Source organism: Salvelinus sp. IW2-2015, linkage group LG17 (genome assembly GCF_002910315.2).
Source record: "Salvelinus sp. IW2-2015 linkage group LG17, ASM291031v2, whole genome shotgun sequence".
Lineage (NCBI taxonomy): Eukaryota > Metazoa > Chordata > Actinopteri > Salmoniformes > Salmonidae > Salvelinus > Salvelinus sp. IW2-2015.
In genome coordinates this window covers 30,077,059-30,103,010 of record NC_036857.1, presented here as the reverse complement: position 1 = coordinate 30,103,010, position 25,952 = coordinate 30,077,059, and the positions used below count along the sequence as shown (strand labels likewise).

At 43.0% G+C, this 25,952-nt stretch overlaps 1 protein-coding gene across 1 annotated transcript; it reads left to right on the top strand.

Moving 5' to 3' along the window:
* The first annotated feature begins 578 nt into the window (after positions 1 to 578).
* On the top strand, positions 579 to 19,429 carry rnd1b (Rho family GTPase 1b). The gene is made up of 5 exons (XM_024005855.2): positions 579 to 861; positions 1,422 to 1,509; positions 10,098 to 10,207; positions 15,184 to 15,318; positions 15,481 to 19,429. The coding sequence occupies exons 1-5, from the start codon at positions 742 to 744 to the stop codon at positions 15,724 to 15,726; spliced, it is 699 nt and encodes a 232-aa protein (XP_023861623.1). The 5' UTR covers positions 579 to 741; the 3' UTR covers positions 15,727 to 19,429.
* The last annotated feature ends 6,523 nt before the right edge of the window (positions 19,430 to 25,952 follow it).

Genomic DNA, 25,952 nt, shown 5'->3' with positions numbered 1-25,952 from the left:
TGATCTGTTGATCTAGCAAAGTTAAGTCCATCTAATGATTTAATTTGTGTCTGCAAAGCCTAGTCCTAGAGCAACAGACCGCACTATACAGTGTGTTCTGAGGAATAATAGACCGACTTGATTTAATGAGTGACCAACATACTAATACTGTAGCCTATTGAGTGTAATGAAACGCACATTGAAAAATATGTTAAACGAACTGCCATTGGAAATAGTGAGATTTATGGTTAGTTACAAAGGTAATGTTTTTTTGTTTGTTGCAGATTTGTGTTTGACTTGGATCTCTACAGCACAGGTATTGCCTCCTTGACTCTAATCTAGGCCCTAGAGAAAAGACTACAATTAAGTTTTACTGTCTTCTTCATAAACCTAGTAATAATACTTTTATGTGGATTATTCTATAGGTTTTTAGGTAGCTTTCTATAACAATCTATTATATAATTGATTACAAGGCCAAATAATCAATTTAATTTGAGTCGTCGGGGAGAATAGAACTGTGGGGCAGTGAAAGGAACGCTAGAAAGTCAGGAGAACCGCGCGCGCATATTGTCTGTGAGCTCAGTATAAAGAGCCGCAGTGTTGCCTCTTTTTCTCACATCAACTGCAGGCATCAGTTTTTGCAGTAAACCACACGTCGGAATAGGCTACAGTGCTTTTACGTGACCGAGGACCGTTTTTCTTTGGGGTTTTGCGTGTTTTACTCATTTTCTTTGAAGTCTTTTGTTCTTTACCGTTACAAATATGAAAGAAAGGAGAAATACGCAGCCGTTGGTGGTGAGATGTAAACTGGTTCTTGTTGGCGATGTTCAATGCGGAAAAACGGCGATTTTGCAAGTCCTCGCGAAGGATTGCTATCCAGAGGTATGCGAATATTTGCAATACTGACATTTTAAGATACAAATCGTGTATGTTCTGCAGAGCATCCATATTGATTTAGTACATGCCTCTGTGGGTTTGATAAGCCTAATAAATGTTTTTGGAAAGTTAAGAATGTATTCTAATTGATAATGGATTAATTTCCGCTTCAACTAGAGGCTGCTATAGCTGCTACACGATGCGCATTTTCAAGAATTCAGTTTTCATTATATCAATTTTTCTACTGTACGCTTCTGATATTGAATGTGCTTATATAAACCATATATAATCATGCATATAAACCATATATAATCATGCATAATTTCCCCCCCATTCATTTAAATAGTTAATTTTGTTCACTTTTCCCACTTTTGTTTATATTCCATGCATATAGGGACAGAAATGATTTACTGCATAATTGCTTATTGGACTAGACCAATTAGTTACATTCACATTTGTACTATTTTCACATTAGAGAGCTTCCTTTCATGTTGGTCCTAATTATGAAATGATAAATTCCATCAGTAGTAGCAGGGATGTTGAGGTTATGTTGCTTCTCTCCGTAGACTTATGTGCCCACGGTGTTTGAGAATTACACAGCGTGTCTGGAACTGGAGGAGCAGCGTGTAGAGCTCAGTCTGTGGGACACATCAGGTAACAACACCCTTCATCCTATATCATCCCTCCTTTCTCTCCATCCGATATCCTCTCCTCTTAACTATCTCACCCGCTATATGACCTGCGTCACAGTGGCCTGAAGTATTCGCTCTCAGGGCCGGCCTTTAGCTCTTTCTTTTGACTGTGTTGAACATTGATACATTACTGGCATGACTTACTATATCATAGCAACGCCTGAAAGCACAGCACATCCAGTCTTATTATGTGGCAGCACAATATTGATGCATGTGTAGTGTGTATGACGTCATTACATTTTTTTTTTACATTTTAGTCATTTAGCAGACGCTCTTATCCAGAGCGACTTACAGTAGAGTGCATACATTTTTACATACTGAGACAAGGATATCCCTACCGGCCAAACCCTCCCTACCGGCCAAACCTAACCCGGACGACGCTATGCCAATTGTGCGTCGCCCCACGGATCTCCCGGTTGCGGCCGGCTGCGACAGAGCCTGGGCGCGAACCCAGAGACTCTGGTGGCGCAGCTAGCACTGCGATGCAGTGCCCTAGACCACTGCGCCACCCGGGAGGTCATAGAATCCTGGTCGTGTAGCCTACTGACACTAGCCTACAGTATGGGTTTTCAAAACCTCTCCTCGGGGAACCCCATCCTTTCCATGCAATTTAACTTTTCCAGAGCTAGCAAACCTGATTTAACTTCTCAACTAATTATACATTGATTACGTGAATCAGGTGAGCGAGGCTACAACTAAAATTTTAAATGTCTGTAAAACCTCTCCCCGAGGAGAGGTTTTAAAACCACTGGTCCTACTATATGTTGTGCTAACTGAGTCGTGTACCCTGTGGCCTACAGTATGTTATTATGCTAACTACACTGTATGTTAGGCTAACTGAGTCGTGTACCCTGTGGCCTACAGTATGTTATTATGCTAACTACACTGTATGTTAGGCTAACTGAGTGCAGCATGGTGTTGGTGTAAAACCTCCCCAGGGCCCTCCACTGTAAAACCACTGACCTGAAAACAACCGACTAACTGATAACCTTGATATACCCTGCCAAGCTGCACCTGTTCATACCCCCCCACCCCCACTGCCGCCCTCCCTCCCTGATACACACGCACACACACACACACCACCCTCCCTCACTGACACACATCATGATGATCCACACATCTAGCCTAGATACAGTACCTGGATCTCATTCTATACACAGATCTCATTCTATACTCCCCCCACTCTAGATATACAGATACCACTGTAGGCAACTCTAGATATACAGATACCACTGTAGGCTACTCTAAGTATAACCAGATACCACTGTAGGCTACTCTAGATATACGGATACCACTATAGACTACTCTAGAATACAGATACCACTGTAGGCTACTCTAATATACAGATAGACGTAGGGCTACTCTAGATATACAGATACCACTGTAGGCTACTCTAGATATACAGATACCACTGTAGCTACTCTAGATATACCGGATACCACTATAGACTACTCAGATATACAGATACCACGTAGGCTACTCTAGATATACAGATATGACTGTAGGCTACTCTAGATATACAGATACCACTGTAGACTACTCAGATATACAGATACCACTGTAGGCTACTCTAGATATACAGATACGACTGTAGGCAACTCTAGATATACAGATACCACTGTAGGCTACTCTAGATATACAGATACACTGTAGGCTACTCTAGATATACAGATACCACCGTAGGCTACTCTAAGATATACAGATACGACTGTAGGCTACTCTAGATATACAGATACGACTGTAGGCAACTCTAAGATATACAGATACCACTGTAGGCTACTCTAGATATACAGATACCACTGTAGGCTACTCTAGATATACAGATACCACTGTAGGCTACTCTAGATATACAAGATACCACTGTAGGCTTACTCTAGATTATACAGATACCACTGTAGGCTACTCTAGATATACACGATACCACTGGGAGCTACTCTAGATATACAGATACCACTGTAGGCTACTCTAGATATACAGATACCACTGTAGGCTACTCTAGATATACAGATACCACTGTAGACTACTCTAGATATACAGATACCACTGTAGGCTACTCTAGATATGTGTTAGCTACAGTGGGTCAGGATGGCTTATTATTAGCAGAATCAGTATGGTTTGGCCGTCAGCATACTGTAACAACTTAATGTTACCTTAATGTTATTTACATAGATCATCATGATCAACCTATAGCCTATATCTCATTCCATACTCAGATACCCTACTCTAGATATGTGTCTGTTGGCTACTGTAGGCCAGTATGGCCGAGCCTGTGATTATTAATATGTATTAGTACCCTTTGGCCGCATTCATAGTGGATATTGTGAATCCTTTATATAAGAGACCCACTTGGAGCCTATATAAAGTCATGTTTACCACCGCCATCGTCGTCCACTCTGCATGTGTTGTCCCCATGAACAGAATGAAACGTAAAAATAGTGAATGTAATTTGTTTCAGTGCAAATCTCTGGCTCTTTTTTTAATCCGAGCCCTGGCCTCTGATCTGATTGGTCGGACTGAGTGGCACAGTGCCCGTTGATGGGCAGAGGGCAGAAGGAGGGAGGTGTTAGTGGGAAGAGCCAGTGGATTTGGCAGAGGGAGGTATCAGAAGGTTTTTGGAGCAGATGAGAAACTCAGTGAGATATAGTAGTTATGTAGCAGCCTATGACCTGCATTTCAATCACCTAAACACTGAAATCATGGCTAAAGCGACTTTAAAAACTATTCTAAGGTGCTACTGCACATCAAGTCCCCCTTTTAAAATGCCTGCCAAAATCCAAATGAATCCTTAACAGGCTATTGACGCACCCGTGCATAATAAAGATAATAAAAAAAATCGATGCATGGGCTGTGTCGCAATCCATCACATCGTGCTTACACTACCGGTCAAAAGTTTTAGAACACCTACTCATTCAAGGGTTTTTATTTATTTTTACTATTTTCTACATTGTAGAATTACAACTATGAAATAACACATTTGGAATCATGTAGTAATCAAAAAAGTTTTAAACAAATCAAAATATATTTTATATTTGAGATTCTTCAGATAGCCACCCTATGCCTTGATGACAGCTTTTAACACTCTTGGTATTCTCTCAACCAGCTTCACATGGAATGCTTTTCCAACTATCTTGAAGGAGTTCCCACATATGCTGAGCAATTGTTGGCTGCTTTTCCTTCACTCTGCGGTCCAACTCATCCCCAACCATCACAATTTGGTTGAGGTCGGGGGATTGTGGAGGCCAGGTCATCTGGTGCAGCACTCCATCACTCCCCTTCTTGGTAAAATAGAAAGATGAGACTCTCACGAATATGATGGTGTTCTCCGGGTCGGCTGAAGGCAACCCAAACAAATTAATGGAAGTATGGAGGTAGTATTGTGGCAACAAAAATAAGGGGTTAAATATCTGTCCCCCCCCCAAAAACAAAACATTTTCCTGATCTTTCTTATCTCCTAAGACAGACGCTTCAAAATCTTATTCGTTATGATTTATTTTTTGACTGTCTTTTTTGCCCTTTATGAATGTGTTTTTCAATGCATTTCTATGGGCTATAGTAGTAAAGGCAAACTTAAATATTTTATCAAATAATTGTTAAAACATTTTTTTGAATACCTACTAAAATTAAATAGCTAAATTATCCATGGTATGAACATGTCGACACAATTTCATATGTTAGCTTAGTAGAACCCCCCCAACGGCTTAGACTTTCAAAAAATCATCTAAGAAAATGACCGTCTGTTCTCTCTTTCTCTCTCCCCCACCCTCACTCTCCCGCCCTTGCTCTCCCCCTCTTTCTCTCTCCATCCCCCTCTTCTTTGTCTCTTTGTGACTGACAGCAGCCAGTGTCCATATTGAAAACATAATGTCCGCCAGATAACTAACATACTGCATGGTCATGGTCGTGACAGGCAGTTCTGCCTAACTGATGGTCATCATGCCTCATGCATGCCACAGAGTGACCCCATAACTGTAATATGTTATAATTGTATGAGCTCTACTGCTGCTGCTGTGGCCATAGACGTATAATTACTAGAAAGGACAACCATTCAATTGACTTGAATAGGAATTACTGTTCTAGTAATTATATTTCTATGCCAGCCTGATGCTCTCGCTCTGAGTGAGTCTCTCCTCATTAGTTATGCTCCTCTCCATTGATTGGACTGATCTCATCATTGGGTTTCGTGGCAGCTCTCACCGACGGTTCTCTGGGATTTACTGGCTAAAATCAATCCGTTGGTTTTAATCAGTACGCTAGACCGTTCGGCATGCAAGAAAGAGAGAGGGGTGGAAGAGGGACTGGGTCTGCCTGACACTTAGCTACACACGCACGCACATGCACACACACACACACACAGTGGCTGTGACTCATGAAAAGTAAATTATGATCTACAGTGTTTGGTGTTAGATTGTTTCAGAGTGATTGAGGGTCTTTTAAATGGACTTTGTGATACCAGGCTTTGTATTGTCAAGATGTATTATAAGATGATTAGGCTAACCTGTTTGATAAATACACTACATTATTATATGCATCTATATTACAGTACACAGACATTTAGCTGATGAGGCAATCTGCATTATGCTAGTAAAACATTCAGAGACCATTAAGAAATTATAGAAGATATCAAATGATTCTATTCATGTATTATAACACATTCATAGGGAAGCAGGGGATATGGGGAATGAGTCCGGGTTTGGGTGAATCCCATTGCAATTCAGGAAGTAAACTGAAATGCCAATTCTCCTCATTGAAAATGAATAAAAATGTCAGTTTAGATAGGGAAGTGACTGAAACTCTGAAATGTGTCAAGGCTTGCTCCTATGATGTCAGGGTGGATACTAATAATTTCCAATGGAAATTGGATGGGCATGGGTTGTTTTAGGATTGGATGGGCATGGGTTGTTTTAGGATTCCCAAACTGTTTTGTTGTTGTGAGATAGTTATCAGCCCAGCAGACTGCAGCCCTTAGGGGTGGATATGTCAGGATAGTTACATCCCAAAACCCAGTGAGTCATCCCAGCTCTCAGTCTGCATCATTAATCTGCCTGACCTTCGGAATGCCCTCTTTTCCTCTTTCTAAATGAGTTGTAGGGTAATGACGTGGATTCTTAGGCATAACCATGAAGGAACTCACTCTTTGATTAATATAATACACCCCAAAGTAGACTGCGTCTCTGCCCCTCCCCCACCCGGATGTACGACTAAACATCCAAATATTCACACTAGTATACCTTTTAGAATTTATGCCCAATGCGTTGCTTAGTAGTAGGCTAGTGTGGATATTGCGACAGGCCAGTCCAATCCCACTATCCCTTCGTCCTTCCATCCCACTTCCACAATACTGGCCCACTTTCCACCTCGACACACCGCTTCAGGCTTTAGTAGTGATTGAGTTCAGCCCTAGCCATGACAGGAATGGTGATACCGTTTTAGTTTTATTTTCTTCTTTTCCTCTTTTTCTTCCTTCTTTCTACTGAATCCTCCCCGTCTATGTTTCATGCATCAGGAAGTATCCATCTGTAAGCGGGGAAAGAGGGAGGAGCAAAGTGAAGTTGTGAGCGAGAGAGAACACGTGGCTCGTAGTTAGGATCTGTGCTTTCAGTGGTGTGTCGGCTCTCTCACAACGTCTGGAGAAAAGTTAACCATCTCATGGAACAACATTAATATATAGCAATCTTCTGATATGTGCAAAATCCGGCAACCTGAGAGCTCCACTGTGCAGTGTGTTGTATGGCTGTGGTGGCATTGTCAGCCTGTAGCAGAGGAGAAGCCTGTAAAAGAGCGGAGGAAAAGTGCCTCTTCTGTGAAGGATTAATGGTAGTGGAGGTCTCACTGTGATCTGCCACTGACAGCCACACTCCTTCCCTCTTCCATCCATCCCTCCCTTCTTCCCTCTCCTCCTTTCTCTCCCTCCCTCCCTCCTCCAGCTACTGGAGGACAGGGTACCTACGCTATAGCTCAGCGGCTAACACAGTCTTGCTACATACAAGAGATCTGTGTTCAAACCCCAGTTGGTCATAACAGCAGGTCATTCCTAAGGACATGTGTGTCCTCCTCCTCCCTCCCCCCCCCTCGCTCATCCCTCTTCTTCTGAGTAATTTGCCCGTATTTCATTTGAAATGGCTCCCCAGCCACCTGTTTGCATCCTGTCCATCGATCTCTGCATTTAAATCAGTGGCCATTTAATGCAGAGTCACACGCTGGGCTTCTCGGTCCGTGACTGCCCTTCTCTTCCCCGACACACCCACGCCTCACACACACACACACTCACCTCTTAATCTTCTTTGGGAGCAGAAGGATGCTCGGCTAGCACCTCCATGCAGACGCTGACGGACACACTGATCATGATAATGAGAATCGGCCTTTGTCCCTGCCTTTGAACTGCCTTAATTAATTGGTCTGATATTATTAGTGTGTCTGGCTGTTTCTTAATGCCATAATGTAAATTATAATATAGTAATGATAATGTAATATCTATATTTATGACACACACACACAACACACACACACCACACACACACACACACACACACCACAACCACACACACACACACACACACACACCCACACACCACACCACACACACACCCACAACACACACACACACACACACACACACACACCACAATTCATTCATACTACACACACATCACATCTGCTGCTATCAAACTCTTAGTATGATTGCTGAATACTGCACATTTTAATCACTTTCCCCCAATCTCCCTTTCCCCAAAACACATGTAAATATTGGACTATAAATTGTGCCTTCCTGTATTATACTTATGCCAAAATGTTTATTCTATTCTACTGAGCCATTTACTTTATGTTCGTATTCTTATTTTTTATTATTTCTTATTGTTGTTGCGTTGTCGAGAAGGAACCTGCAAGTAAGCAGTTCGTTTGACGATATATACCATGTATCTCCTCTACATACGACTTGAAACTTAAACAAAGAGGGTTGATGGACTGTGTTACCTCCTGTGGAAAAACAGCACAAGTCGATGAGCATGATCTGTTTGATATTGTTCAGGTAGCTCAAAGTACATGCTCCATCACTCAATGGTCAGGAGTGAGCTGAGGAAACATCCTTAAGATGAAAGCCGTAGCCTTTTCTAAAGGCATAGCTGCAGACGGAAGTGTTTCGTGATGCAACAAGCTAGTCCTATTGTTCCTCTACAGTAGCGACACAGAACATCAAGCTACTCAGATATTCTACCACAGCTTGTCATTATTCCAAACACGTCTCACAGCAGCTGGCTAATTCAATTGTACCCTTTGATAATGTGGAGAATCATTAACTATTTATGGACTGATCTATATGAACACACGCCCATGTTCTTTGTGCTCTTTTGGAGGCGGTGGCACAGTATCCTTTCAACGCGGTTTCTGTGTTGTTCTATACATCACATTGTACATATATTAGCTTGGATAAATGTAATATGTAATGAACGGTGCCGTCATCGGCTAGTGTGGTATATATAGACGTAAGGGGAAATATAGATCGATTATACCCATTAGCTGCCCATTGGAACAAGATTACCCCTTCGAGCCTCTCGTTTTCCCTTTGATTAGACTAAGATATGAGTATCACCTTTCACTGAAGCCAAATATAACCAATAAACAAAGTGAACGAGAGACTCAAATAACCAAGGGGTGTGTGTGTGTGTGTGTGCCCTCATACATGTGTGCAGGCGTTTTCATGCATGTGTGTGCGCCTCAACATTGTTTTAACAGAGGAATGTGTAGAGCAGGAAGCAGGGTAGCTGGGTGGGCAGTAAGGCACAGCAGTGTGTTTGCGGGATGTGTAAAATGATTGATTGGCAGTTGCGGCCAGCCTTTAAGGAGGGGTGGGAGGAATGCCTTATGCAGATGGAGGATTCCAAGGCTGTTGCTGTGGTAACGGCAGAGGGACTGGAGGTATTGCGCCGTGCTGAGTGGGGGGAGGACAAGGGGGCGTTTAGAGGGGAGAGAGAGAGAGAGGGGGAAGTAGTTGCTTAAGGATTCCAAGCACATGAGTAGGAGCATCTGCCTGCTCTGCCGCCCCCAGCCAGCCTCACTGTTCTGTTCCACTTGCCTAATCCACTGCTAAAAAAGATCATTGTGGATTTAGTGCCTTGGTTGTCCTCTTCTCCCCCTCTGAAAGACCAATAGGGGAGAGGATGAGAGGGAAAAGAGGGAGGAAAGGGACAGCATTGTACAGCTCAGCTCAGTATGAGAAGTAATATCCCCCCGAGATAATCCCTGATCTCTGTCCTCTCTTTCGCTCTTTCTCTCACACACTCTCTTTCTTTCTCTCGCTCTCTTTCCCTCACTCTCTCGCTCTCTCTCTCTCTCTACTACACCGAACTACAGGTTGTTTGGTCTATTAAATATGATGTCTCCTTTCTGCATTATATTTAGAAAAGAAAACAGTCTACCATATTTTACCCTCGATAGTGTTTGTGATGGTTGTTTGACAAAGTATTTTTTGTCTTTCATTGTATGCTCTCCATTTATGCATTTGCTTCATGTTGTCTTGGACCCCTGTTAACAAGTGTCTCTCCTCTCCTCTAGGTTCTCCCTACTATGACAACGTGAGGCCTCTCTGTTATAGTGACTCTGACGCGGTGCTCCTTTGTTTCGACATCAGCCGCCCAGACATTTTCGACTGTGGGCTTAAGAAGGTAATGGTCCTCATCTCTCACTTATGTCTGTTTTTTAAACTCTGTTTATTCAGTTTTACACACATAATAGGACAACACAATAAACAATATAAATAATATATGCAAGTAGAACATAGAAAATAACAAAACCTAGTTAAACAAGTTAAACACACTGGGCATAAGGGTACAGAGGTTAAAGGGCAATCTGTAGTAAACAGACGCTGGATAGGGGTGGAGAAATGCAACTACTCACACTCACAGACAGTCATGGCCATAGACTGACCATCCACTGGACCAAATTAAAGTTTAATTTTTTTTCAAATATCATTTTTCTATTTTATATAATAGATAAGGCATGAGGTATCAGGGTTGGAGATAAACAAAAGGAGGTCGTCAGCATATGGCGAGACTTTCTGCTCTAAGCCCGTCCCGAGTATGCCTTAAACAGCCTCATTAGACCGCAGTGCGATGGCAAGGGGCTCGATTGCCAAAGCAAATAACAATGGGGAGAGTGGACAACTCTGTCTGGATCCGCGGTGCAAGGGGAAATAGTCAGAGAACAAGTTGTTAGTCCGTACTGAAGCCATGGGAGAGAAATAAAGACTATTTTTCCACGCAATGAATTTGGGACCAAAGCCAAATCTATAAAGGGTGGCTGTTAGGTAGTCCCACTCAACGCGGTCAAAAGCTTTTTCCGCATCGAGCGAGACCACCACCTCTGGGTCCCCCAACCCTGGGGAGTACAGTATATTCATAAGGCGTCTAATATTGAAAAACGAATGCCTATTTCTCATAAAGCCAGTCTGGTCAGAGTGTATTACTTGGTGCAGCGAGCCTTCCATATGGATGGCTAAGGGCTAGGATTTTGTAATCACAGTTTAAAAGCGAGATTGGGCGATAAGATCCACATTCCAGGGGATCTTTGTTTTTCTTTAATAGTAATGAAATTTAAGCCTGATAAAGACTAGGCGGTGCCTTTGATGAATTAAGGCAGTCTGCAAATAATCGAGACAGGAATGGTCAAAGGAGAAAAAATACAGAAAAAGAAACTAAAAGGAAGACAGAGTGACATCCTATAAAATTTGTTTGGAAAACCGTCAGGATCTGGTGCTTTACCACTTTTCATTGAGGACACTGCAGTTGCAATCTCAGGTGTAAATTCTTCTTCTTAATGGGAGTCTCAATTGTATCAATTGAAGGCATATTCAGACCATCGAAGAATTAATCAATCAGCAAAGGGTCTTGAGGAGATTCAGAGCTGTATAGCGCAGAGTAAAATTGTTTGAATTGATCATTGATCTCTTTATGTATAACTGTGGTAGCGTCAGACAGGGTCCTTATTTGTGGGATTAAACGTGATGCCTCAGATTTACGGATCTGGTGTGCAAGGAATTTACTGGCCTTGTCGCCTTGCTCAAACAATCTGTATCGAGCTCGTAAGAGTAATTGTTCAGCTTGTCTCAAATTGAGATTGGAGTAGCTGGCGTTCTTTATATAGATCAGAGGAAGGATCTGTAGCATACATCTCATCCAATGTAGCTATGGCTTTACTCAGGTCTCAAAGTCGCTGAGAGTGAGCTTTGTTTTTGTTGGCTGTGTAAGAACTAACTTGGCCACGTAGGTTTGCTTTGAGGGACTCTCATATGGAAGAGCAGGACATACCTGGGGTTGAATTAAATTCTAGGAATAAGGTACTTTCAGAAGAAATTAAATTGACAAACTCATCTGAGAGTAAAATGGAATTAAGACGCTGTTGATAACACATAGTAGGTTGCTGGGGAAACTATAGCTCAAGCACTAATGGTGAATGGTCAGAAAAAACAATACTCTCATAAGAACACCTCTGAAGGTTAGGTAGAAGTTTTTTGTCCAAAAATAAGTTATCAATGTGGGAGTATGTTTGATGAACATGAGAAAAAAAGGAATACTGTCTATCTGTAGGGTGTAGTAAACACCAGGCATCACACAGCATATTTCTGAAGAAAATATTAAACAAGTAGGACACATTTAGATGGGCCTGAAGATCTTTGCGATGACTTGTCAAGAACTGGGGATATTGTACCGTTGAAGTCCCCCCTTACATCAACGAATGGGAATCTAAATTGGGTATATCAGATTAAAAGGTAGAATTTAAACTTATATCATCCCAATTGGGAGCATAAACACTAGCCAAAACAAGAGGGGTAGTAAACAGTTTACCAGTTACTATGACGTATCGTCCCTTAGGATCAGGAATAACCTCAGAAGCAACAAAGGGAGTAGTTTTATCAACCAAAATGGCAGCAACTCTTGATTTACTATGAAAGTTAGAGTGGAACAGTTGACCAACCCAGTTCCTGCGAATCCTGAAGTGCTCACCAGTCCTCAAGTGAGTCTCTTGTAGAAATGCTAAATTTATGTTCAAACCCTTTAAATGTGTTGTTAGCCACAGGGTTGTTAGCTACTTTGATGTTCCACAAAATGTACTTGATGGTATTATTTTGGTCACCCTGAGCATTCCCGTTATACAACCCTGTCATTAGAGCATAGAGTGGAAAGCAATGAATACCCAAAAGTGCCAGGATAACTTGTCTCAGAGTAACAATGTACGGTGTAAGATATTTGGAAAAAATACAGAAAAAGAAACTAAAAGGAAGACAGAGTGACAACATTAGAACTGGACAATTCAACATCCTTCCTCGCCCCATGCACCTCCCCCACCCCAGACAATACCTCCCCAAACGAGGTACAACCCTAAATAGAACATGTTTTCTTTGCACAGTATGTCTTTGAGAGTGCAGTGTTAAACCCAAACCCACAGTCCTGCCAACGTCGTTTTAGAAAATATGGTGAAACGTCCAACCGGCCTCACAAACGCAGACCACGTGTAACCACGGCAGCCCAGGACCTCCACATCCAGCTTCTTCACCTGAGGGATCGTCTGAGACCAGCCGCCCGGACAGCTGATAAAATTGAGGAGTATTTCTGTCTGTAATAAAGTCCTTTTTTGGGGAAAAACTCATTTTGATTGGCTGGGCCTGGCTCCCCATTGTGTGGGCCCAAAGTGGGTGGGCCTATTCCCTCCCATGGCTACGCGCTTGTCCAGTCATGTGAAATCCATAGATTAGGGACTAATTCATTTATTTCAATTGACTGATTTCCTTATATGAACTGTAACTTCATAAAATAGTTGAAATTGTTGCATGTAGCTTCATACATCATAAACTAATATGCCAAAAGTATGTGGACACCCCTTCAAATGAGTGGATTCGGCTATTTCAGCCACACCCGTTGCTGACAGGTGTATAAAAACAAGCACACAGGCATTCATTATCCATAGACAAACATGGGCAGTAGAATGTCCCATACTGAAGAGCTCAGTTGCTTTTAACATGGCTCTGTCATAGGATGCCACTTTTCCAACAAGTCAGTTCGTCAAATTTCTGCTCTGCTGGAGCTGCCCCGGTCAACTGTAAGTGCTGTTATTGTTAAGTGGGTAGGTCTAGGAGCAACAACGGCTCAGCCGCGAAGTGGTAGGCAACACAAGCTCACAGAACGGGACCACTGAGTGCTGAAGCGCATAGCACGTACAAATAGTCTGTTCTCAGTTGCTACACTCACTACTGAGTTCCAAACTGCCTCGTCAGCACAATAACTGTTCATTGGGAGCTTCATGAAATGAGTTTCCATGGCTAAGCAGCTGCACACAAGCCTAAGATCACCATGTGCAATGCCAAGCGTCGACTGGAGTGGTGTAAATAGTGTCCACATACTTTTGTATGTCTCCAGCCATCAGACTAAAATAATCTGGCTGTTATTGGGGTTTTCACAACTTGATATTCAAAACAGAGGCAATGTATTGTTGCTATCTAGTTTATAGCTAGTTTATGTACTTCACCAGGTCCTTAGACTACTTATGTAGGTACTCATAAGGCAGGTACATTTGTAATTTGGGAGACCTATCTATAGAATTAAGAATTACAATACTAGAATGGGATTGAACCTTCTTATGATGTCCCTAAAGGTCAGCCATTTTGCTAAGGGAGTTGGTCATCTAGTGCTGTGGTAATATATTGTGTAACAATGAATTTGAAGATTATCTGCACTGTTTGTTAGCTAGCTATAGCCAGCTAGTTTTAGAGGAATGATCAGTGTTGCCAACAATGTTTCAGTGAGATCCGCTATTGGCTTGATTTGTCGCTAGAAGTCATTAGATGTCGTTTTGACGTTGATGTGACAACACACCACCAATTTTCCTTGCTGCGCGTTTTTGCCTCCCCTCTCCTGTCGAACACCCCCTCCCCCTGTGCTTCTCTGCCCGTGTGCGGCTGTTGCTGTGACTTCTGTTGCACAGACAGTTTCTCCCACTCTCGTTTACAGCATAATTGAGTGGGAAAAGTTGCAAAATGCTATCAAAACCATAGAAACCCTCTTTGTCAAACCTCCAAAGGCAGCCGGAAAGTAGCTGAATTTGTCGCTCAAATCTTTTACCAATAAAAGTCACTGGAGGGGTCTGAAAATGCAGTAAATATAGCGACTGGGTCGCTAAGTTGGCAACTCTGGGAATGATAACATATGTTTTCCAAATTAACTGCCAATATTCCACTGGCTGAAATCAGTTGATGATGGGACTTAGACAAGTTGTAAATGAAACAAGTACTGATATTGTGTCATATAATAACACTCACAGCTTTCCAAGAAAACACAAATTGAGACATTTATGGTCTGTTTACATATATTTTAGTGGCTATTTATTCAGAAGATTGGTATAAAATTCATATAAACTGTATTTATAACTGTACAACAGTAATTTGGGTTGACAATATTTATATTTCTGAAATATCACATGCCTTGCTGTTATTTTCCTGCATAAGTAAAAGCAGGAAATGCATCACCTATGCCTTTACTGCCATTCATTACAATTAGGAATGAATTCAGGATCTCTATCCGGACCTAATCCTGACTTGTTCATTATCATGACTACGTGTGAGTAAATATCTGCTCTGTTGTCTTTCCAGTGGAAGACAGAGATCCTAGATTTCTGCCCCAGCACACGCATTCTTCTAATTGGCTGTAAGACCGACCTGCGCACTGACGTCTGCACCCTGATGGAGCTGTCCAATCAGAAACAGGTCCCCATCACCCATGAGCAGGTGAGACTGAGATCGCGCACACACATACACACATTACACACACACACTGGGTCTGTTCAGGAGGGTACGATGTTCTGATAGAGCCGTGGTATCTGTTGTATGGAACAGAACAAGGTCTCACCCACTCTCTCTTCTCTGCCCCCCTCCTCCCTCCTACCTCAGGGTTCCTCCATGGCCAAGCAGCTAGGCGCTGAGGCCTACCTGGAGTGTTCAGCATTCACCTCAGAGAAGAGTATCCACAGTGTGTTCCGGACGGCCGCTCTTGCTTGCATTAACAAGCTCCAGCCGCTCCCCAAGACCAGCCCCACCCGGCGCCTCTCGAAGAGACTCCTCCACCTCCCCAGCCGCTCCGAGCTGCTCTCCTCCACCTTCAAGAAGGAGAAGACCAAGAGCTGCTCCGTCATGTGAGTGGAGACCCGGGGCGGGGGGTGTCACTCCCCTCCCACACGCTGCTCCGATTCCCCAGAACCCCTGACTGTTTGGTTCGGGGAAGGGGGGGGGGGGGGGTGGGTTTCATCACGATGGCTTAATCAAGAGAAGGCTCTTCTTCCATGTTGAATCCTTCCTCACCCCCCCTCAAAGTGAAATCAATTCAGAACAGGTGGACACCTTGCTGTCCACTTTGTCCTGAAGTACTCTTCAGTGCATATCTCATATTTTTCAGTACTGTATCTTGGCTTTTTGATCATCAGCTAACCATTGTTCTAACTTGTTACAGTAACGGTATGCAACCATGATGGTGTGACATCACTACTATTTAGGCACATGTTGATTTGTCCAAATTGGAAAATGTGCAACAAGTGACAAAGTTTTAACTTTGTGAAGAAAAAATGCCTCTCAAGAAAATGTATTGCCTATTTTTCAAAACAAATCTAGCATGAAAATATATCAGACATTACTGAACATTGTATCCCTCCTACACTGCAGAGTGGGAACTATAAGGTGTAGCAACGTGAGCAAATCGGTGGTCTCCCAAATGGGTTTTGGGCTCTTCTTGATTTAGGCCCAACGAGGGCTGATTGAGAGAGGCGTGGTGGCAGGAGTGTTTGATTTGACCACAGCGAGAACAGAGGGCCATTACACGTCTCATTGTCTCGGCCGTGATAATAGCAGCAGGTCTAGACAGACAGACAGGCAGGGAGGGAGGGAGGCAGAGACACATACAGACAGGCAGACAGACAGGCAGACGCCAGGCTAGACTGTGAAGTGTGAGCCATCTGCGCTCTTCTAGGCTCTCAGTCAGTGGAGTACCAGGCTAAAGAGGCAATGTACAGAACAGATAGATAATGGAGCTTTGGGATAAGCAAAGAAAATAGGGAAGTAAAAAAACAACAAGTAAATGTACTGGAGTGCTAGAAATCCAGTTCTCTCCCATCATTTGATAAAGAGGAAACCACTTCCAGGGAGTGGGGTATTGTTCTTCCCTGGGCCATAGACACAACATGGTTTAATGCAGATCTGTCAAGAGATCTGGGAACTTACGTATGGCAATGGATACCAGGTCAGTGTTGAAAATCCCCTGAGGTGATTCTTTAAAGGATTGTCTGTTTGCAACTAGAATATGCTGCTTAAAAACTGTCAGGATGAATCCACTGGGGAAATGGGATTTCCAGTTTCCAGACCAGTACAGGAGAAATAAAGTGTTTCAGTACCACATTATTAGTATTTTGATCAGTGTTTTTCATCTAGCAGCTTTAGGCCTGAAACCAGATATAAAGCATGTAGAACAGATAATGTAGCTATATATTTTTTAATTAGATCAACTTTGATAACTAACAATCACCTAAATAAAAACTAGTCAGGAAGAATCAAAAATGCAAAAAATGTCATGGCATAGGCCCATATTGATTTTGTTATAATGTTTGAGTCACTAAGATAGCATAAGAACACAGCATAAGCCATGACAAAATGTGTAAAACTGCAGCAAGTTAACTTTAAAACAGCAACATTTTATCTGCGGCGAAGAGGACGGCCTCTAAAATGTTTGGTCGGAGGCCGCGCCATTGGCCACACATGTTGGGTTTCATCACGAGGGTTTTATCAAGAGAAGGATTTATTCCATGTTGAATCCTTCCCCCCCTCAAAGTGAAATCAATTCAGAACAGGTGGACACCTTGTTGTCCACTTTGTCCTGAAGTACTCTTCAGTGCATATCTCATATTTTTCAGTACTGTATCTTGACTTTTTGATCATCAGCTAACCATTGTTCTGACTTGTTACAGTAACGGTATGCAACCATGATGGTGTGACATCACTACTATTTAGGCACATGGTGATTTGTCCAAGTTGGAAAATGTGCAACGTGTGACAAAGTTTTTATCTTGTGAAGAAAAGTTTTAACTCCCCCCCCCCCCCTACACGCTAAATTTGCCACCGCTGCTGAAAAAAATCCTGGGGGAAACACTGTTGATAACCAACAAAGATGTGCAGTTTCTATTATGTCTTTAACATCGTATCCCCCAAGTTCATCTTGATTGTTGAAAAATATAGCTGTTAATTTATTTAATTTTCAACAATCCAATGTAGCACTCCATTTCCTTTACTCTCGTACTCTTCCAAAATGTTTCTTCTCGTCCTTCTATTCCTCTTGTTCTTCTAGTAAACCTCCAGTGAGCAGCACTTAAGTCCCACCAACATGGAGGGCAGTCCAGTCCAATGTGTCGCTAAACTATGACCCTTTTTTTGCTTCAATCTTTGGCTTCATGGTTATAAATGTGTGTGTACACTATGGCATTGTGATCTAGCTCTGCTTTAGCATATCAAGCAATAATGATCCAAGTTATTGCGATGCAAAGTCAACTGATCGAGTGGCAATAAAAATGCAGCTTTGGGATCAGTTTGGGAGATATGTCGTGTGACATCTCCATGGACAAACAGTAGCCTATGTACAGTATGGCGAAACAAACGGAACCACCATCATTTCTGCTGTGAAAAGAAGCTCCCGTCCCATCTGTGTTTGCCCTTTTCTCTTCTACCCGTCAGTAGCCACTGGTATGTAGGGTAACCAATGACATGGCTTGCTGTGCCACTAAACCATTTTTTAAATTTGAGACTAAAGGTGAATAATGCTATTTGAGGATGTCAGTGAGTCTGCTATCAGTTGTACAGTATTGTTAGGAGATGAGTGAGTAAAGGAAATAGCACTAAGAGATGATCTGGTCTAAGACATTAGGCTCCAGCCACGGTTGGCTTGTTGAAGCATTTTGCATTGGGGTACGTTATGTGGAAGCCTCCTAACTTCGAACAATCGACTAACAAATGCACAGGCTGGCCCTGTCCAAAGAAAGATATTTTTCCATTATTCGTTTTTCTGGGGTTATTGTGTTTTAATTTTCGTATTAAAGCGTGAATTGAATCCTTGTTTTGATTTTGTGACTGAGACCGTGTTTGTTAACCTACGTGGTGAGCTGTGGTAGTCAGTCAGTCAGTCACAGTGACTAGAGGAGTGATATGATTTGCACAAAGGCTCTAGTTCCTTGTTGGTCACACACTGGAATTCCTCAACAACGCCTAGCAACAGTTCAACACAGGAAACCAATCGAGACTCAGACTGGCTCCTCTGAGTCTCTCGGTTGGTTCGTAGCACAGATAGGGAGTGAAGAGGGCATATCACATAACAGGACATATCCACATACATTGTAACTCCAGATTCTGCTTCTATCTCAAGGGTTGATCGGAATTTGGATTCAGAATATTTTTTTCTTGAGTTTTCTAATAGTTCCCAGCTCATACAGGGGGCTCAGGTATTGGATACAGAAGCATTTCATGGACCATATCAGTTAATATGCAGCCAGCCATTGTGTAGTACAGTCAGTGTGTGGTACATTGACGCAGTCCAACTCCTAGCATGTCCTATAACAGTTGTATGATTGTACATATCTTGTTTTATAATCTTTGTAAAGACATCTTTAAAGAATGTCGCAGGAAACTGTTTGATTCAAACAATGAAAGACCAATATGTTGTTGTTGATGTGAATATTTATTTGATAGCTATAATTGCTATTTTTCTTTGCTTTTTTTTGGTTGACATGTAGTTGTTTGAAATGTATTTTGAACATTCTTTCCTTTTCTTTTGCTCTGCTAATAAAGCTTGTCATGACTGGCACCATGAGTTACAGTTTCAGCTGTATTTATTAACTAGCATAGCTCCCAGACACCCACAAATAAACCAATTCATTCAAGGAAAATGTTATACAAGTTGGTTTCATTTATGATTGTCCTGTCAATCTACAGTTTCTCCCTGATCCATACATTTCATGTAGAGTAACTTTAAGGAGTGAATATACTGAAATTGTCTATTGCTCGTGTAATCTTCCCCACTGTGTGTAAATGGCTGATCAGAAGCAGCAGGGTAATTGTATCTGTCTAAGAGGCTATTGACACGGTCACAAAGGACAATGATTGCTCATCGTGTGGCTCAATCACACGTCGTTGACCGTGATAATGTCAGGCCCTTGACAGCTCTGCCCTATCAATCGCGTGTGTGTGCATTCGTGCGTGTGTTTAGTGTGTCTCGTTGACTTCCTTATAGAAAGGCCACACCACCGTACGCATATCAAGTAGCTCTCTCTTTAATGATCAGGCATATTAACCCCAGTAGACGGGCCAATCACTCTTGTCTTATCAGTTTAAACCTGCAGTGAGGTCATCAGACAGACAACTCCGTGAGAATCATTGCAAGGATCGGAGCTTCGCCTTCTGCATTTAGTTTGGAGAGAGAGAAGAAAGAGTGGATCAGAATAGCATCTCTCACACAGGGTTTACAGGCATTCGAGTGCACTCATATGAGCACTCCGAGCTAGTGCACTCAGTCCTAGAACATAACGTCACTAATAAAGGAAAATAAGGAATCTCTACACTACTTTCCCGATCAACACACACAGTAAAAACCCCTGAAAGTACAGAACACTGCCGTATCCTCCCAGTATAATTCCCCTCCCAGGGATGTACTGTGACAGACAGACTGACAGGTTGCACTCTTGGCACACCTTCCCCTCTACAATCTGTTTGAAACCTTCCCTCGTTCCCTCCCTGTCTTCTCCTCAGTGACACAACATCTGTCTCCCAACGTGCCACATCTGGGAGTGTGTGTGTTTGTGCGTGCACTCGTGTGAGCGTGTGTGCACGTGTGTGTGTGTGTCTGTGCCCGATCCCATATGTGTGCATGTGTGCGTGTCTGTGCAGTTTAAGCCTCCCAGCTGGTGGTGGGTGCCTAAGACAAAGCCCGTTGCCAGGAGACAGGTGGCAGAGGTGCCAACCCCAACCCACTGCCTGGTCAATGTGACCTCACACAGCCTGTCTCAACATCTTACTTTGGTCCCCAGATACCCAGCTCTAATTACTCGGAGGAACCCGTGCCATCAGGTCACATCTGCAAGTCAAATCCACCTCCATGATGTTAAAGCAATGGTGTGTATACAGTACAGACGTTTGATCTATCCTTACTTGTGTATTGCCTGGATCAGGGATGATGTGTTTTATTAGTTGTTTACCAGAGAGTTGCTCTCTCTCTCTCTCTCTCTCTCTCTTTGCCATCTGTGAAATTGTGTTTTTCCACCTAGTGACTGCCACTGTTTAAATCCCTCTCTATGCATTAGAGAGTAACACAGTTTCACAGTGGATTAACTTCCCCAACAGGAAGACAGGTTTCCAAATCCCCCTGTTGCTTTTAGAACACAACAATACGGTTGGTTTCAAACTGAGCATGTGCATTTCCAAATCCTCCTGTTGCTTTTAGAACACAACGGTACAGTTGGTTTCAAACTGAGCATGTCCACAACAGTTCTAGTGAGTGAATGAAGAGTTCTAGTGAGTGAATGAAGAGTTCTAGTGAGTGAATGAAAAGTTCTAGTGAGTGAATGAAAAGTTCTAGTGAGTGAATGAAGAGTTCTAGTGAGTGAATAATAGTTCTTAGTGAGCGGATTAAGAGTTCTATGAGCGAATGAAGAGTTCTAGTGAGCGAAGAGCTCTAGTGAGCGAATGAAGAGTTCTAGTGAATGAATGAAGTGAGTGAATGAAGAGGTCTAGTGAGCGAATGAAGAGTTCTAGTGAGCGAATGAAGGGTTCTAGTGAGTGAATGAAGTGTTTCTAGTTGAGCGAATGAAGAGTTCTAGTGAGCGAATGAAGACTTCTAGTGAGCGAATGAAGAGTTCTAGTGAGTGAATGAAGAGTTCTAGTGAGTGAATGAAAAGTTCTAGTGAGTGAATGAAAAAGTTCTAGTGAGTGAATGAAAAGTTCTAGTGAGTGAATGAATAGTTCTAGTGAGTGAATGAGAGTTCTAGTGAGTGAATGAATAGTTCTAGTGAGCGGATTAAGAGTTCTAGTGAGCGAATTAAGAGTTCTAGTGAGCGAAGAGCTCTAGTGAGCGAATGAAGATGTCTAGTTGGAGTGAATGAAGAGCTCTAGTGAGCGAATTAAGAGTTATAGTGAGTGAATGAAGAGTTCTAGTGAATGAATGAAGGGTTCTAGTGAGGGAATGAAGTGTTCTAGGAGCGAATGAAGATTTCTAGTGAGCGAATGAAGATTTCTAGTGAGCGAATGAAGAGTTCTAGTGAATGAATGAAGGGTTCTAGTGAGTGAATGAAGTGTTCTAGTGAGCGATGAAGAGTTGTAGTGAGCGAATGGAGTTCATGTGAGTGAATGAAGAGTTCTAGTGAGTGAATGAAGAGTTCTGGTGAGCGAATGAAGAGTTCTAGTGAGTGATTGAAGGGTTCTAGTGAGTGAATGAAGAGTTCTGTGAGCGAATGAAGGGTTTCTAGTGAGCGAATGAAGAGTTCTAGTGATGAATGAAGAGTTGTAGTGAGCGAATGAGAGTTTTTGGTGAGCGAATGAATAGTTCTAGTGAGTGACATGAATATTCTAGTGAGCGAATGAAGAGTTCTAGTGAGTGAATGAAGAGTTCTAGTGAGCGAAGAAGAGTTCTAGTGAGCGAATGAAAGTTTCTAGTGAGCGAATGAGAGTTCTAGTGAGTGAATGAAGAGTTCTAAGAGTGAAGGAAGGGTTCTAGTGAGTGAATGAAAAGTTCTAGTGAGCGAATGAGAGTTCTGGTGAGCGAATGGAATAGTTATAGTGAGCGAATGAAGAGTTCTAGTTGGAGCGAATGAAGAGTTCTAGTGAGGTGAAGGAAGGGTTCTAGTGAGTGAAGGAAGGGTTCTAGTGTAGTGAAGGAAGGGTTCTAGTGAGTGAAGGACGGGTTCTGTGAGTGAAGGAAGAGTTCTAGTGAGTGAATTGAAGAGAGGTCTAGTGAGTGAAGGAAGGGTTCTGTGAGTGAAGGAAGGGTTCTAGTGAGTGAATGAAGAGTTCTAGTGAGTGAATGGAAGGTGTTTCTCGTTTCTCTCCCATCTCTATGATTCCTCTAAAGGCTGTGAGACGGTGGAGCCAGTGTGAGGCTTTATCTAGGTTGTGTTCAGTAGGGCACAACGTAGCAAATCGTTTTACAATAGAAAACTCAAAGCCTTTTTCTTATTGAACAAAGTCAGGCAGTCCCTCCCCCATTTCAGAACATTTATAAACGTTTTCTCCCTACTGACTTTGAACCTAATCTGTCACAAGGCCATGGTAGAGTCCTATTAGGCCTTGAACCAGGGACTCCAACAGGCTACATGAGTCAACTGGGTAGTCCCACCACCGTCACCTGGGGTGGATGGATACGATGTAACCAAGCCGGCACTCCACACTGCGCCCGCTCACACCCGGTGTGAGGGCATTTAAATGGGCTACATACGCCGCCAGTCGCAGTAAATTAGGACATCTGGACAGGCAGAGAAATCTCCATTGCTCAGTCATCCATGGCCGTGCAGTAACTCCAGGGCACGCTGGTTAAGGGAAATCAGTATCCTGGCATCGTCGTGGCAATGTAGCACAGTCCAATGAGCTTCCAGGATCAGCCCTAACACTGTATTTGGTGGTGAAGACATTTCCTTATTGCGTTCTTAGCAGCTTTCGTTATCCTACACAGTGTCATTGGCGTCATGACCATAGGGGGCACAGGGGCACGCACCCCGTCAGATTTGTCCGGTTTAAAAAAGATATATATATTGTGTGGTTTATTTGTTTCTGTGTAATACTACTAATCACCTAGCAATTTTATGAAGTTGGCTTTAGCTAGTCCAGACAGGTTCTCCCAACCTCATAACTAGGTACCAAGAAGCCATTTCAGGCTGTCAATCAAGTTAGAGTAGCTAGCTTGTCTAACTATCGTAGCTGGCATGGCTGCTGGAAAGGTTGGTATACTTAAAACAAGCAATTACTGATGTCCTGAATAAGACTCACATTCCTTTCAATCTTTTACCCAGATTTTAGCAGAGATGCGGAGAAGCATATTTAGTTTCTTTAAAAAAAGGTATACTTAGATATGCAGAAAAAAAATATATAGAGAATTAAGCACATTTATTATGACTCTATATTGCAGGAAAATCTGTTTCAGGTGTTTGAAAAATGCTAAATTCTACCACCCTTCCGGACCACCCCCAGCCATCCTCCTTTACTTTGTGCCCCCCCAGAATTTTGTGTGGTTCAGTTTTACTATGTGTGTCCATTGCCTTGTTATATGTGTTTTTACATGTGTAACTAAACTAATAACTAAATTCTGTGCTGGGCTAGTGACACATCGTTTTCCCCTCCCTGTTGGAGAGAGAGATTGAGACAGGGTTGGAGCTCAGCGGGTCAGAGGGGACCCCTGCTGTGATCTGACCAAATAGCCCTGAGTTCTGTTGTGCTCTGTTGTGTAATGTCAAGCCCTTGTTCCTGGCACCACGATCTACAAGGACACAGCAGAGGAAATCAGCAGACTGTTTGCCACATCTGTTAATTGATAAGGTAGGTGATGTTTGTGTGTGTTGGCCACATGATCAGTGTGTGTACTTATGTTTTGTTCATTAACCGAGGTAACACTTGCCGGAGTGTGTGTGCACTAATTAATACATGTAGAGAAAAAGTGAACATCGCTCTCTGATTACTGATGAGCTCTCTGCTTCTGCATGCTCACATGCAAACACACACACACCCGCAAGCATGCACACACACACACACACACACACACACACACACACACACACACACACACACACACACACACACACACACACACACACACTCTCCACACAGCCTTTTCCTGTGCCGCAGTGCAGAGCCAGGCCAGCACATCCGAAGCCATCAATTTCCCGACTCAGACAGTTTGGCTCATAAAGGGAAACTATGACAGGGCTCAGCAGATCATGATGGTACAGCCACACTACGGCTGTGTCTGGGCCCTAGTCAAAGTGGTGCAATACATAGAAAACAGGGTGCCATTTGGGACGACACACTATGCCACTACATATCCTCACTCTCACTACCCTCTCCTTTGTAGGCTTGCGTGAATGGCTCTTTTATTCTACAACAAATTTTCAGGGATAGTTGGAGAGCTACATTAATTTGTCTGTGTACTTTGTCTAGCATACTGGTGTGATGTTGTGTTTCTAGCCATTCCTACAGTGTCAAGTGTCAAGGGTGTATGACTTAGCCACCTGAGGGAAAATAGGAAGACATCCTGAGCCTTGTCTTTGTTATCTGTATCGAGTTTGATGATACTAGCCTGCCGTTGTGTCCCCCCTCAACCCCCCCTTACACCCAAACCCTGCACCCCCATCCCTTGCACCACCCCAACCCCCAACCCTGCCCCAAATCGCCTCAAAACCTGGCATCCCCAGCCCCCACCCTGAGCCCCACCCCTGGCACCTGAAGCACTACCCTGATCCCATACATCACCCACACCGCTCCTCCACTGAGCCACACAGTCAGACATGATGAGCAATTGTTTAATGTTCCCTATGGTTCCCTGTGACCCTGTGACCCTGTGAGAGCATCAAGTCATTCTTCTGGTTGGTTTTTACAGACTCAACAGAAATCACCTTGTTTCTAGGACACATCACAACGTATTAAAGAGGACAGGGCCAACAACATGTCTGGGACGCAGTCAAGCAAGTTAGGAACATGCACGCCCATGCACGCACTCTCACATGCATGCACACACCTGGCTGAGTAATCATTGGTTTAGTTTAATACATTTTTTGTGCACATGAGGATGTATATTTACCTGCACGGTCCATTTTCGATGAAAAAGCAATTTCACAAAAGTAATCTCTGGTGAATGACAATTCCAGACAAATAATTCACTGCAATCTGTTTACTAAAAATACCCCCCCACACACACACACACACACACACACACACACACACACACACACACACACACACACACACACACACACACACACACACACCACACATAAAAAAACCACCCCCACACATCCACACACACACACACACAGCACACACAAAACACACACACACACCACACCATCAGAAGCATATCAATAAACACACACCAACAATGTAATGCACACACGCCCGCGCCTCTATTGTGATCACCATGGCAGCAGAACACAAAGGCCGATGGCATCTGATTAACTTAATGGGTGAAAGAGTCATGATGAAGAAATTGGCAGTGAGAGATGCTGGAGCTGCTTTGAAACGATCAAGCACGACAACACCACACACACACACACACACACACACACACACACACACACACACACACACACACACATCACACCACACAACAGACACAAGCCACACACACACACACACACACA